The 12,500-nt window shown below is 40.3% G+C and overlaps 1 protein-coding gene across 3 annotated transcripts in view; it reads right to left on the reverse strand.

Moving 5' to 3' along the window:
• The window catches only part of yrk (Yes-related kinase), a 48,439-nt gene that overhangs the window by 11,113 nt on the left and 24,826 nt on the right, over window positions 1-12,500 (reverse strand). Inside the window, exons 3-9 of one of the 3 annotated variants that reach the window (XM_062047246.1) lie at window positions 7,778-8,045; window positions 7,603-7,705; window positions 6,894-6,992; window positions 1,250-1,353; window positions 884-1,033; window positions 608-772; window positions 204-359 (exon numbers count right to left, since the gene is read on the reverse strand). In XM_062047246.1, the coding sequence (XP_061903230.1) occupies window positions 204-359; window positions 608-772; window positions 884-1,033; window positions 1,250-1,353; window positions 6,894-6,992; window positions 7,603-7,705; window positions 7,778-8,018 (1,018 nt within the window). In that variant the 5' untranslated portion in view covers window positions 8,019-8,045. The remainder of the gene's footprint in view (window positions 1-203; window positions 360-607; window positions 773-883; window positions 1,034-1,249; window positions 1,354-6,893; window positions 6,993-7,602; window positions 7,706-7,777; window positions 8,046-12,500) is intronic. The other 2 variants (XM_062047245.1, XM_062047244.1) reach the window with 2 other exon arrangements.

Here is a 12,500-nt window from a genome sequence, read left to right on the forward strand (position 1 = left end):
ATAAAATAAAATTAGAACAAAACAAAAAAAAACTATAAACCCCCCCCCCCAAAACTAAACAAAACCACATAAAAACAAAAAAACAAACAAAAAAAACAATTAAAATAAAATATAAAAAATAAATCAAATAAAAGCAGCACTGCAGAATAAGGCAGTGACAGAGTGTGACACACTCTGAACTGCAGGGGGCACCACAGGCTTACCCATCCACACGTCCCCGAAGCAGCCCTGGCCCAGCTTCCTGCGCAGGGCCAGCGTGGACCGGGCCACCTCCCAGGCGTCCCGGCCCAGGCCCCTGGTGAGCGGCGTGGAGTTATGGCACGGCTTGGTCAGGTAGTAGCACAGCCCGTCGTTAGTCTCTGTGACGGCACGGCGATGAGTGGAAAGGGTGATGGAAGGAGGGTGACAAAGAGGTGGGTGAGATGATGACGCATGCACATGCAACAACCGGGCAAAAGTATCGGGACACTTCTCTCCAGAGTTTGTGAGGTCACTGATGGTGGCCCTCAACTTCAGCCAGCGAGGTGTGTCCCAACACATACGTCACACGATCTAGTATTAGTATGGCCCAGGTGTGCCCCGCCCCTCCCCCACACATCCGGCCTACCCATCCAGACTTCTCCGAACTGGCCGTTGCCCAGTTTCTTAATCAGCTGCAGGGATTCGCGAGGAATCTCCCACATGTCCTTGGTCTTCACCGACAGGTCGGCCAGCTTCGGCATGCCCCGCTTGCAGCTGCCGATCAGGCGGCAGCACAGCCCCGCGGCCCTCTCTGGGCGCCACACGAGCAAACGTAAATGAGGAGAGCGCGAGCGTTGGCTCTGCTATTACGCATAATAACAACACCACTTCGAGCACCGGCCGCTAGGGGGCGCCACCTCACCTGTGTAGTGCTCCACCAGCTGCGGCACGGTGTCAAACTGGGAGCGCGTGGTGATGTAGTAGCCGCCGTTGTCCAGCTTGCGGATCTTGTAGTGCTTGACGTGGTCGCCCTTGTTGTCGTCCCAGTCCCGGATGGACAGCGAGTAGGCGCCTGCGGCACAGCGGGGACGTCACCTTATACCTGCGCGCTCAAAATATCACCGTGGCAACCACGGAGGAGCGCTACGCACGCTTGTGAAATACAGTCGTGCATTTTTTTTTTTTCCAAACCTTCTATACATGAAGTGTGTGTGTGTGTGTGTGTGTGTGTGTGTGTGTGTGTGTGTGTGTGTGTGTGTGTGTGTGTGTGTGTGTGTGTGTGGTCAACCTTTGGTGGTCTCGCTCTCTCGTATGAGGAAAGTCCCCCTCTGGTTTCCGTGGCCCAGCAGCTGTCTCTCTGCATCCTTCCTCCCCATCTTTCCAAAATACCACCTGTCGCCATGGGAACACAGCTCAGGTCAGGGCGAAGAAAACAGGTGCTGTGTGTGTGTGTGTGTGTGTGTGTGTGTGTGTGTGTGTGTGTATGTGTGTGTGTGTGTGTGTGTGTGTTCTTGTATTACCACACACAAAAAAAGGAGGGATTTTTCAAATTGACTGTGTGTCGCTTTTAAAAGTGCTCCCCCTCTGGTCAACATATGAAAGAACAAGTGTGTGTAGAAATTTGACGTGTTCCCCTATCTGGTCAACATATGAAATAACTGGTGTGTGTAGAAATTTGACGTGTTCTCCCATCTGGTCAACATATGAAATAACAAGTGTGTGTAGGAATTTGAAGTGTTCCCCCATCTGGTCAACATATGAAATAACAAGTGTGTGTAAGAAATTTGAAGTGTTCCCCCCTCTGGTCAACATATGAAATAACAAGTGTGTGGAAATGTGAAGTGTTCCCTCTCTGGTCAACATATGAAATAACAAGTGTGTGTAGAAATGTGAAGTGTTCCCCCTCTGGTCAACATATGAAATAACAAGTGTGTGTAGAGATGTGAAGTGCGCCCCATCTGGTCAACATATAAAATAACAAGTGTGTGTAGAAATTTGACGTGTTCTCCCATCTGGTCAACATATGAAATAACAAGTGTGTGTAGGAATTTGAAGTGTTCCCCCATCTGGTCAACATATGAAATAACAAGTGTGTGTAAGAAATTTGAAGTGTTCCCCCCTCTGGTCAACATATGAAATAACAAGTGTGTGGAAATGTGAAGTGTTCCCTCTCTGGTCAACATATGAAATAACAAGTGTGTGTAGAAATGTGAAGTGTTCCCCCTCTGGTCAACATATGAAATAACAAGTGTGTGTAGAGATGTGAAGTGCGCCCCATCTGGTCAACATATAAAATAACAAGTGTGTGTAGAAATTTGAAGTGCTCCCCCTCTGGTCAACATATGAAATAACAAGTGTATGTAGAAATTTGAAGTGCTCCCCATCTGGTCAACATATGAAATAACAAGTGTGTGTAGAAATTTGCAGTGTTCCCCCTCTGGTCAACATATGAAATAACAAGTGTGTGTAAAAAATTTGAAATGTGCACACTTTGGCCAAAATTTATTAAATAAATACGTATATAGAGACATACTGTAATAACTTTAAGTAAATAATGACGATTAAAAAACAATTACAAACAAAAAAATTAAACATTTTTTAAAATAACTAAAAGCTTACCTTTTTTATATTTGCATAGTATGTATATATTATTAATGTTGTAAATACTAATATTTATATATCTAGAAAGGGTGGTCCTAAAGAGGTAGGCATTTTTTGGAGGGTCTCTAGAAGGTGTGTGTGTGTGTGTGTGTGTGTGTGTGTGTGTGTGTGTTCTTGTATTCGTACCCTTCGTGAGACACCAAGAAGGAAAAGTAGCTTCCATATGAGGAAGTGTGACATAAATCATGGTCCCAATATGGAAAACCATTGCATAGAGAATGTCTCATTTACACCCCTGGTGGTGAAATCTATCAAAGTTAGGGTGGTCCCAAAAAAAGAGGGATTTTTCAAAGTGACTGTGTGTCGCTTTTAAAAGTGCTCCCCCTCTGGTCAACATATGAAATAACAAGTGTGTGTAAGAAATTGAAATGCGTCCCCTTTGGCTAAAAATTAAATAAATATGTATAAAGAGACATACTGTAATAACTTGAAGTAAATAATATTGAACCAACTAGATGAGGCAATTCCTGAAGGAATTGCGTGTGAATGCTCCAATGCTGAAGTTGAAGTGAAATACTGACAGGATTTAGTATGAATGTAAGAATAGTTGGAATGTTGAAGAGTTGAATTTCCAGGAAATACTGAATTTTGTTTGGAACTTGGGAAAGTGTTAGTTTGAATATGTTGATGTTGGAATAGTTTGAATAGGATGAAAATGTGCGAATTGTGGAAGTTTAAAAAAAATGGACAATTCATTTTGAATGTGGAAAATGTCCCTGAAAACTGGGAATTCTTGGAAATGTGGGAATTTAGATTGTTGAAGGAGAGCACACGATTTTGAACAGGCTGAATATTTTGGAGTGGGAACGGTTTGAATTGGATAAAAAATGTGTGAATTGTGGAACTTTGAAAACTGTCCTATTCATTTCAATGGGAATTTCATGGAAATTTGGGAATTTCGGGAGAAGTGGGATTTTTTTGGAAAATGTTAAAAGATCTGAATGAGTTGAAATGGTTGGTGTTGGAATTTTTCAAATCAGTCGAGAAATGTTGAAGTAGTAACATTTTTAATTGAGAAATGGTATTAAGGAATTCCAGGAATTTCAGGAAAACGGGGAATATTTCCAGTTAAAAAAGAAAAATAGTTTTTTTGTCCTGATTAAGAGGAATGTTTTGTTGGTACAACGGTTGAAGTGGGTTGAAAAATGTAGAAGGAGTAGTCGCCAGAAAAAAGGGTAAAAAAAGGTTTGAAAAAAAGGGAATTCTGAGAATTCCTGGAATTGTTTTGAACTTGAAAAAATTATAGTTTGAATTTCCAGGATGAGTGGAATATGTTGAAGGTGGAATGGGTTGGAAAATGTGGAAATGGTGGAAGTTTGAAAAATGGTCAATTCATTTTGAATGGGAAAAATGTCACGGAAAAGTGGGAATTCTGGGAAATTTGTTTTTTAAATGTTTGAAGAATTTTGAACAAGCTGAAAATTTTGAGGTTGGAACAGTTTGAATCGGATAAAAAAAAATGTGGGAATTGTGGAACTTTGAGAACTGTTCCATTCATCTCAATGGGAATTTCATGGAAATTTTGGAATTTCGGGAAAAGTGGGAATTTTTTCAGTTCAAAAAACAAGTTTGTTTTTTGTCCTGAATAAGAGGAATGTTTTGTTGGTGGAACGATTGACAAATGTAGGAGTAGTCGCCAGAAATAAGGTTTGAAAAAAAGGGAATTCTGGGAATTCCTGGAAGTGTTTTGAACTTGAAAGTTTGAATTTCCAGGATGAGTGGAATATGTTGAAGGTGGAATGGTTTGAATCGGTTGAAAAATGTAAAAATGGTGGAAGTTTGAAAAATGGCCAATTCATTTTGAATGTGTAAAATGTCCCTGAAAACTGGGAATTCTTGGAAATGTGGGAATTTAGATTGTTGAAGGAGAGCACACGATTTTGAACAGGCTGAATATTTTGGAGTTGGAACGGTTTGAATCGGATAAAAAATGTGTGAATTGTGGAACTTTGAAAACTGTCCTATTCATTTCAATGGGAATTTCATGGAAATGTGGGAATTTCGGGAGAAGTGGGATTTTTTTGGAAAATGTTAAAAGATCTGAATGAGTTGAAATGGTTGGTGTTGGAATTTTTCAAATCAGTCGAGAAATGTTGAAGTAGTAACATTTTTAATTGAGAAATGGTATTAAGGAATTCCAGGAATTTCAGGAAAACGGGGAATATTTCCAGTTAAAAAAGAAAAATAGTTTTTTTGTCCTGATTAAGAGGAATGTTTTGTTGGTACAACGGTTGAAGTGGGTTGAAAAATGTAGAAGGAGTAGGGTAAAAAAAGGTTTGAAAAAAAGGGAATTCTGGGAATTCCTGGAATTGTTTTGAACTTGAAAAAATTATAGTTTGAATTTCCAGGATGAGTGGAATATGTTGAAGGTGGAATGGGTTGGAAAATGTGGAAATGGTGGAAGTTTGAAAAATGGTCAATTCATTTTCAATGGGAAAAATGTCATGGAAAAGTGGGAATTCTGGGAAATTTGGGAATTTGTTTTTTAAATGTTTGAAGGAGAGCACAGAATTTTGAACAAGCTGAAAATTTTGAGGTTGGAACAGTTTGAATCGGATAAAAAAAAATGTGGGAATTGTGGAATTTTGAGAACTGTTCCATTCATCTCAATGGGAATTTCATGGAAATTTTGGAATTTCGGGAAAAGTGGGAATTTTTTCAGTTCAAAAAACAAGTTTTCTTTTTGTCCTGAATAAGAGGAATGTTTTGTTGGTAGAACGATTGACAAATGTAGGAGTAGTCGCCAGAAATAAGGTTTGAAAAAAAAGGGAATTCTGGGAATTCCTGGAAGTGTTTTGAACTTGAAAGTTTGAATTTCCAGGATGAGTGGAATATGTTGAAGGTGGAATGGTTTGAATCGGTTGAAAAATGTAAAAATGGTGGAAGTTTGAAAAATGGCCAATTCATTTTGAATGTGTAAAATGTCCCTGAAAACTGGGAATTCTTGGAAATGTGGGAATTTAGATTGTTGAAGGAGAGCACACGATTTTGAACAGGCTGAATATTTTGGAGTTGGAACGGTTTGAATCGGATAAAAAATGTGTGAATTGTGGAACTTTGAAAACTGTCCTATTCATTTCAATGGGAATTTCATGGAAATGTGGGAATTTCGGGAGAAGTGGGATTTTTTTGGAAAATGTTAAAAGATCTGAATGAGTTGAAATGGTTGGTGTTGGAATTTTTCAAATCAGTCGAGAAATGTTGAAGTAGTAACATTTTTAATTGAGAAATGGTATTAAGGAATTCCAGGAATTTCAGGAAAACGGGGAATATTTCCAGTTAAAAAAGAAAAATAGTTTTTTTGTCCTGATTAAGAGGAATGTTTTGTTGGTACAACGGTTGAAGTGGGTTGAAAAATGTAGAAGGAGTAGTCGCCAGAAAAAAGGGTAAAAAAAGGTTTGGAAAAAAAGGGAATTCTGGGAATTCCTGGAATTGTTTTGAACTTGAAAAAATTATAGTTTGAATTTCCAGGATGAGTGGAATATGTTGAAGGTGGAATGGGTTGGAAAATGTGGAAATGGTGGAAGTTTGAAAAATGGTCAATTCATTTTGAATGGGAAAAATGTCACGGAAAAGTGGGAATTCTGGGAAATTTGGGAATTTGTTTTTTAAATGTTTGAAGGAGAGCACAGAATTTTGAACAAGCTGAAAATTTTGAGGTTGGAACAGTTTGAATTGGATAAAAAAAAAAAAGTGGGAATTGTGGAACTTTGAGAACTGTTCCATTCATCTCAATGGGAATTTCATGGAAATTTTGGAATTTCGGGAAAAGTGGGAATTTTTTCAGTTCAAAAAACAAGTTTGCTTTTTGTCCTGAATAAGAGGAATGTTTTGTTGGTAGAACGATTGACAAATGTAGGAGTAGTCGCCAGAAATAAGGTTCGAAAAAAAAGGGAATTCTGGGAATTCCTGGAAGTGTTTTGAACTTGAAAGTTTGAATTTCCAGGATGAGTGGAATATGTTGAAGGTGGAATCGGTTGAAAAATGTAAAAATGGTGGAAGTTTGAAAAATGGCCAATTCATTTTGAATGGGAAAAATGTTCCGGAAATTCTGGAAATCTGGGAATTTTTTGGAATTTGTCAAGGGAAAAGCCCGCGATTCCCGAATAGGCTGAACAGTTTGACAATTACAAACAAAATATAAATAGAAAATAAATAAATATTATATTTACATAGTATGTATATATTATTAATGTTGTAAATACACATATTTATATATGTAGAGAGGGCGGTCTGAAGAAGGTAAGAAGTACAATAAAGTGTGTACTCACTCCTCAGCCTGTATGGAGTCCACAGGGGCCACATAGTTGGATGGGATGTAACCAGCGTTCCCAGTGTCCAAAGAGCGAGCCTCCCACCAGTCACCCTCGCTAAAAATACAAAAAAAACAAAAAAAAAACTGTGTACACCGAGCTCATCTAAGATGGACTGATACAAAGTGGAAAAGTGTTCTGTGGTCTGACGAGTCCACATTTCAAATTGTTTTTGGAAACAGTGGAGAGGAAAAGAACCATCCGGATTGTTCCAGGCGCAAAGTGTAAAAGCCAGCATGTGTGATGGTATGGGGGTGTATTAGTGCCCAAGACATGGGTAACTTACACATCTGTGAAGGCTCCATTAATGCTGAAAGGTACATACACGTTTTGGAGCAACATATGTTGCCATCCAAGCAACGTTACCATGGACGCCCCTGCTTATTTCAGCAAGACAATGCCAAGCTGCTTCGTAAAGTGAACAGGAAATATCTTCTCTTTGCAGTCTACTCAATTGAATATAAGTTGAAAAGGATTTGTTGTATTCTCGTTTTATTTAGCATTTACACAACGTGACAACTTCACTGCTTTTGGGGGTTTTGGTAAGAAAATCATGAATTTTATTTGTAACATTTCTGAAGCATGACTTGCAATAATAAGCACATATTTAGACACGTTGTCGACGATAAAAGAGGATAAAAGTGCTAAGTTGTGAACGAGCGCTTACGTGTTGTTGATGATCTGGAACTTCTCTCCTTTCTGGAAGGTGAGGTCATCCTCCGTGCGAGCGTCGTAGTCGTAGAGGGCGATGAAGAGCGTGACGCCGCCGCCTGCAAGCAAGGACTCGTCGTTTATTGCCAACTGAGAAACAAAGCCGCCATATTGAATAGGGCGAAGAAAACCTGTGATGCTGCCCGCCCACTGCTGCGCGTTGGCGTTGGCGAAGACGGCGGCGGACGAGAAGCCCTGGTTGAAGTCCGGGATGGCCTGCGTGGGGTCGGGACAGTAGCGTCCCTGCACCGAGCCCGTGGACGCGCCGCCGTCCACGTTGCTAGGCGACAGCTCCGACGCGTTGGCGGCGGCGGCTAACGTGGCGGCTTCGAGTTTGGCGGACTTCTTCTGCTTGCAGCAAGCACACCCCATAATATCCGGCGGGGAGACGGACGGCGTCTGCAAACACGGGTGGGGGACACAAAAGTTAAACATGCTCGGCTATCGGCGAATGGGAGTTGGCAGCTACACAACAGCTAAGCACACAATAGCACACAAGCTAGACATACGTAATAATTGAACAATATTGCAGTGTAAAACAGCACATTTGTCAATATTTGCACGTAGAAAATCATTATTGTGGCCACTAGCTGTCGCCAAAAACCCAAATTACTTTTGAGTTTGTCTTAAGTGTGTTGCCGTAGTCAGGAAGTAGTCTTTGCCATCGGGATGCATGTGTCGCGAGTCCTACAAAGTGTTGATACAGTAAGTATCGTACTTATCACACACCAGACGTTTGATTGTAACGCGCATCTTAGTTAAATGGTTGTTGAAATCGCCATGTAAAATCGCTAATGCTAATCAGTAGCATGTATATGGGATATTTAACATCAATTAGCATCAAGTTAGCACTTTTGTTTGAACGCGTCTTGTTTTCTTACACTCCTGAGTGTCGTTTGCAAGTCGGCATTCACTTTGAGTTTGTCTTAAGTGTGTTGCCGTAGTCAGGAAGTAGTCTTTGCCATTTGGATGAATGTGCCACGAGTCCTACAAAGTGTTGATACTGTAAGTATCGTACTTATCACACACCAGACGTTTGATTGTAACGCACATCTTTGTTGACAAGTTGTTGAAATCGCCATGTAAAACAGCTAATGCTAATCAGTAGCATGTATATGGGATATTTAACATCAATTAGCATCAAGTTAGCACTTTTGTTTGAATGTGTCTTGTTTTCTTACACTCCTGAGTGTCGTTTGCAAGTCGGCATTCACTTCGAGTTTGTCCTCGGTGTGTTGCCGTAGTCAGGAAGTAGTCTTTGCCATCGGGATGCATGTGTCGCGAGTCCTACAAAGTGTTGATACAGTAAGTATCGTACTTATCACACACCAGACGTTTGATTGTAACGCGCATCTTAGTTAAATGGTTGTTGAAATCGCCATGTAAAATCGCTAATGCTAATCAGTAGCATGTATATGGGATATTTAACATCAATTAGCATCAAGTTAGCACTTTTGTTTGAATGCGTCTTGTTTTCTTACACTCCTGAGTGTCGTTTGCAAGTCGGCATTCACTTTGAGTTTGTCTTAAGTGTGTTGCCGTAGTCAGGAAGTAGTCTTTGCCATTTGGATGAATGTGCCACGAGTCCTACAAAGTGTTGATACTGTAAGTAACGTACTTATCACACACCAGACGTTTGATTGTAACGCACATCTTTGTTGACAAGTTGTTGAAATCGCCATGTAAAACCGCTAATGCTAATCAGTAGCATGTATATGGGATATTTAACATCAATTAGCATCAAGTTAGCACTTTTGTTTGAATGCGTCTTGTTTTCTTATACTCCTGAGTGTCGTTTGCAAGTCGGCATTCACTTTGAGTTTGTCTTAAGTGTGTTGCCGTAGTCAGGAAGTAGTCTTTGCCATCGGGATGCATGTGCCACGAGTTCTACAAAGTGTTGATACTGTAAGTAACGTACTGATCACACACCAGATGTTTGATTGAAACGCGCATCTTAGTTAAATGGTTGTTGAAATCGCCATGTAAAATCGCTAATGCTAATCAGTAGCATGTATATGGCATATTTAACATCAATTAGCATCACGTTAGCACTTTTGTTTGAATGTGTTTTGTTTTCTTACACTCCTGAGTGTCGTTTGCAAGTCGGCATTCACTTTGAGTTTGTCTTAAGTGTGTTGCCGTAGTCAGGAAGTAGTCTTTGCCATCGGGATGCATGTGCCACGAGTCCTACAAAGTGTTGATACTGTAAGTATCGTACTTATCACACACCAGACGTTTGATTGTAACGCGCATCTTAGTTAAATGGTTGTTGAAATCGCCATGTAAAATCGCTAATGCTAATTAGTAGCATGTATATGGGATATTTAACATCAATTAGCATCAAGTTAGCACTTTTGTTTGAATGCGTCTTGTTTTCTTACACTCTTGAGTGTCGTTTGCAAGTCGGCATTCACTTTGAGTTTGTCTTAAGTGTGTTGCCGTAGTCAGGAAGTAGTCTTTGCCATCGGGATGCATGTGCCACGAGTCCTACAAAGTGTTGATACTGTAAGTATCGTACTTATCACACACCAGACGTTTGATTGCAACGCGCATCTTAGTTAAATGGTTGTTGAAATCGCCATGTAAAATCGCTAATGCTAATCAGTAGCATGTATATGGGATATTTAACATCAATTAGCATCAAGTTAGCACTTTTGTTTGAATTTGTCTTGTTTTCTTACACTCCTGAGTGTCGTTTGCAAGTCGGCATTCACTTTGAGTTTGTCCTCGGTGTGTTGCCGTAGTCAGGAAGTAGTCTTTGCCATCGGGATGCATGTGCCACGAGTCCTACAAAGTGTTGATACTGTAAGTATCGTACTTATCACACACCAGACGTTTGATTGTAACGCGCATCTTAGTTAAATGGTTGTTGAAATCGCCATGTAAAATCGCTAATGCTAATCAGTAGCATGTATATGGCATATTTAACATCAATTAGCATCACGTTAACACTTTTGTTTGAATGTGTTTTGTTTTCTTACACTCCTGAGTGTCGTTTGCAAGTCGGCATTCACTTTGTGTTTGTCCTCGGTGTGTTGCCGTAGTCAGGAAGTAGTCTTTGCCATCGGGATGAATGTGCCACGAGTCCTACAAAGTGTTGATACTGCAAGTATGGTACTTATCACACAATTGTGACGCGCATCTTTGTTGACAAGCTGTTGAAATCGCCATGTAAAATCGCTCATGCTAATCAGTAGCATGTATATGGCATATTTAACATCAATTAGCATCACGTTAGCACTTTTGTTTGAATGTGTTTCTTTTAATGTCACATGTTGTACTTCATGTAAATGATATTTACATTTTGTTCCTGCAATGGAGACAATGTGTTGGCTAAGCTAGCAAGAAAAGACGTTAGCGGGAGTAGATCGCAGTTCAATCATTATTAACCGTCTGGAATGGGCTTATGCTGTCATTAAGTTATAGTAGAGTGGTAATTGTTTTTTGATTTTTTTGGCGACACCTCGTCAACAATAATTCATGAAGTTAAGCTCATGACGCAGTAAGTTGAATGATGCGGACACGTTTGTTACTGGATACTTTCTACTATGCCTTGGACTCTTTGTATGTGTAAGTAATATGCAACTATAATTATTTGATATTTGTTTATTTTCACAAATGTGCTGTTTTATTGTTCATAATGTCTAGCTTGTGTGCTATTGTGTGCTTAGCTGTTGTGTAGCTGCTAGCTCCTCGTGGCCTATAGCCTAGCATGTTTAGCTTTTGTAAACAACTTAACTAAAATAGAAGTAACACGCTGCAGGACCGCTTGTATCGCACATGATATCACAAACAAGTAACCACGCTGCAGGACCGCTTGTATCGCACATGATATCACACAAGTAAACACGCTGCAGGACTGCTGGTATAACACATATCACACACAAGTAACCACGCTGCAGGAGCACCTGTATCGCACATGATATCACAAATAAGTAACCACGTTGCATGACCACCTGTATTGCACATGGTATCGCACATAAGTAAACACGCTGGAGATTTGCCTGTATCTCACATAATATCACACAAATAAACATGCCAGAGGGCCGCCTGTATCGCACATGATATCACACAAATAAACATGCTAGAGGCCCGCCTGTATCGCACATGATAACACACAAGTAGACATGCAGGAGGTCCGCCTGTATCACACATGATATCACAAAAGTAAACATGCTGCAGGACCGCTTCTATCACACATGATATCACACACAAGTAAACATACTGCAGGATCTCTTGTATCGCATATGATATCACACACAAGTAAACATGCTGCAGGATCTCTTGTATCGCACATGATATCACACACACAGGTAAACATGCTGCAGCACATGATATCACACACAAGTAATCACGCATGTATCGCACATGATATCATACACAAGTAAACACGTTGCAGGACCTCTTGTATCACACATGATATCACAGAAGTAAACATGCTGCAGGACTGCTTGTATCGCACATGTTATCACAGAAGTAAACATGCTGCAGGACCTCTTGTATCACACATGATATCACAAGTAAACACGCTGCAGGACTGCTTGTATCGCACATGATATCACAGAAGTAAACATGCTGCAGGACCTCTTGTATCACACATGATATCACACACAAGTAAACATGTTGTAGGATCGCTTGCATTGCACACAATATCACACACAAGTCAACAACCTGCAGGACCGCTTGTATCGCACATGAGATCACACACAAGTAAACACATTGCAGCACTGCTTGTATCGCACATAACACACAAGTAAACACACTGCAGGACCGCTTGCATCGCACATGATATCACACACAAGTAAACGCCCTGCAAGACTGTTTGTATCGCACATGATAACAAACAGAAGTAAA

The sequence above is a fragment of the Entelurus aequoreus genome, linkage group LG05 (assembly GCF_033978785.1).
Source record: "Entelurus aequoreus isolate RoL-2023_Sb linkage group LG05, RoL_Eaeq_v1.1, whole genome shotgun sequence".
Classification (NCBI taxonomy): Eukaryota; Metazoa; Chordata; class Actinopteri; order Syngnathiformes; family Syngnathidae; genus Entelurus; species Entelurus aequoreus.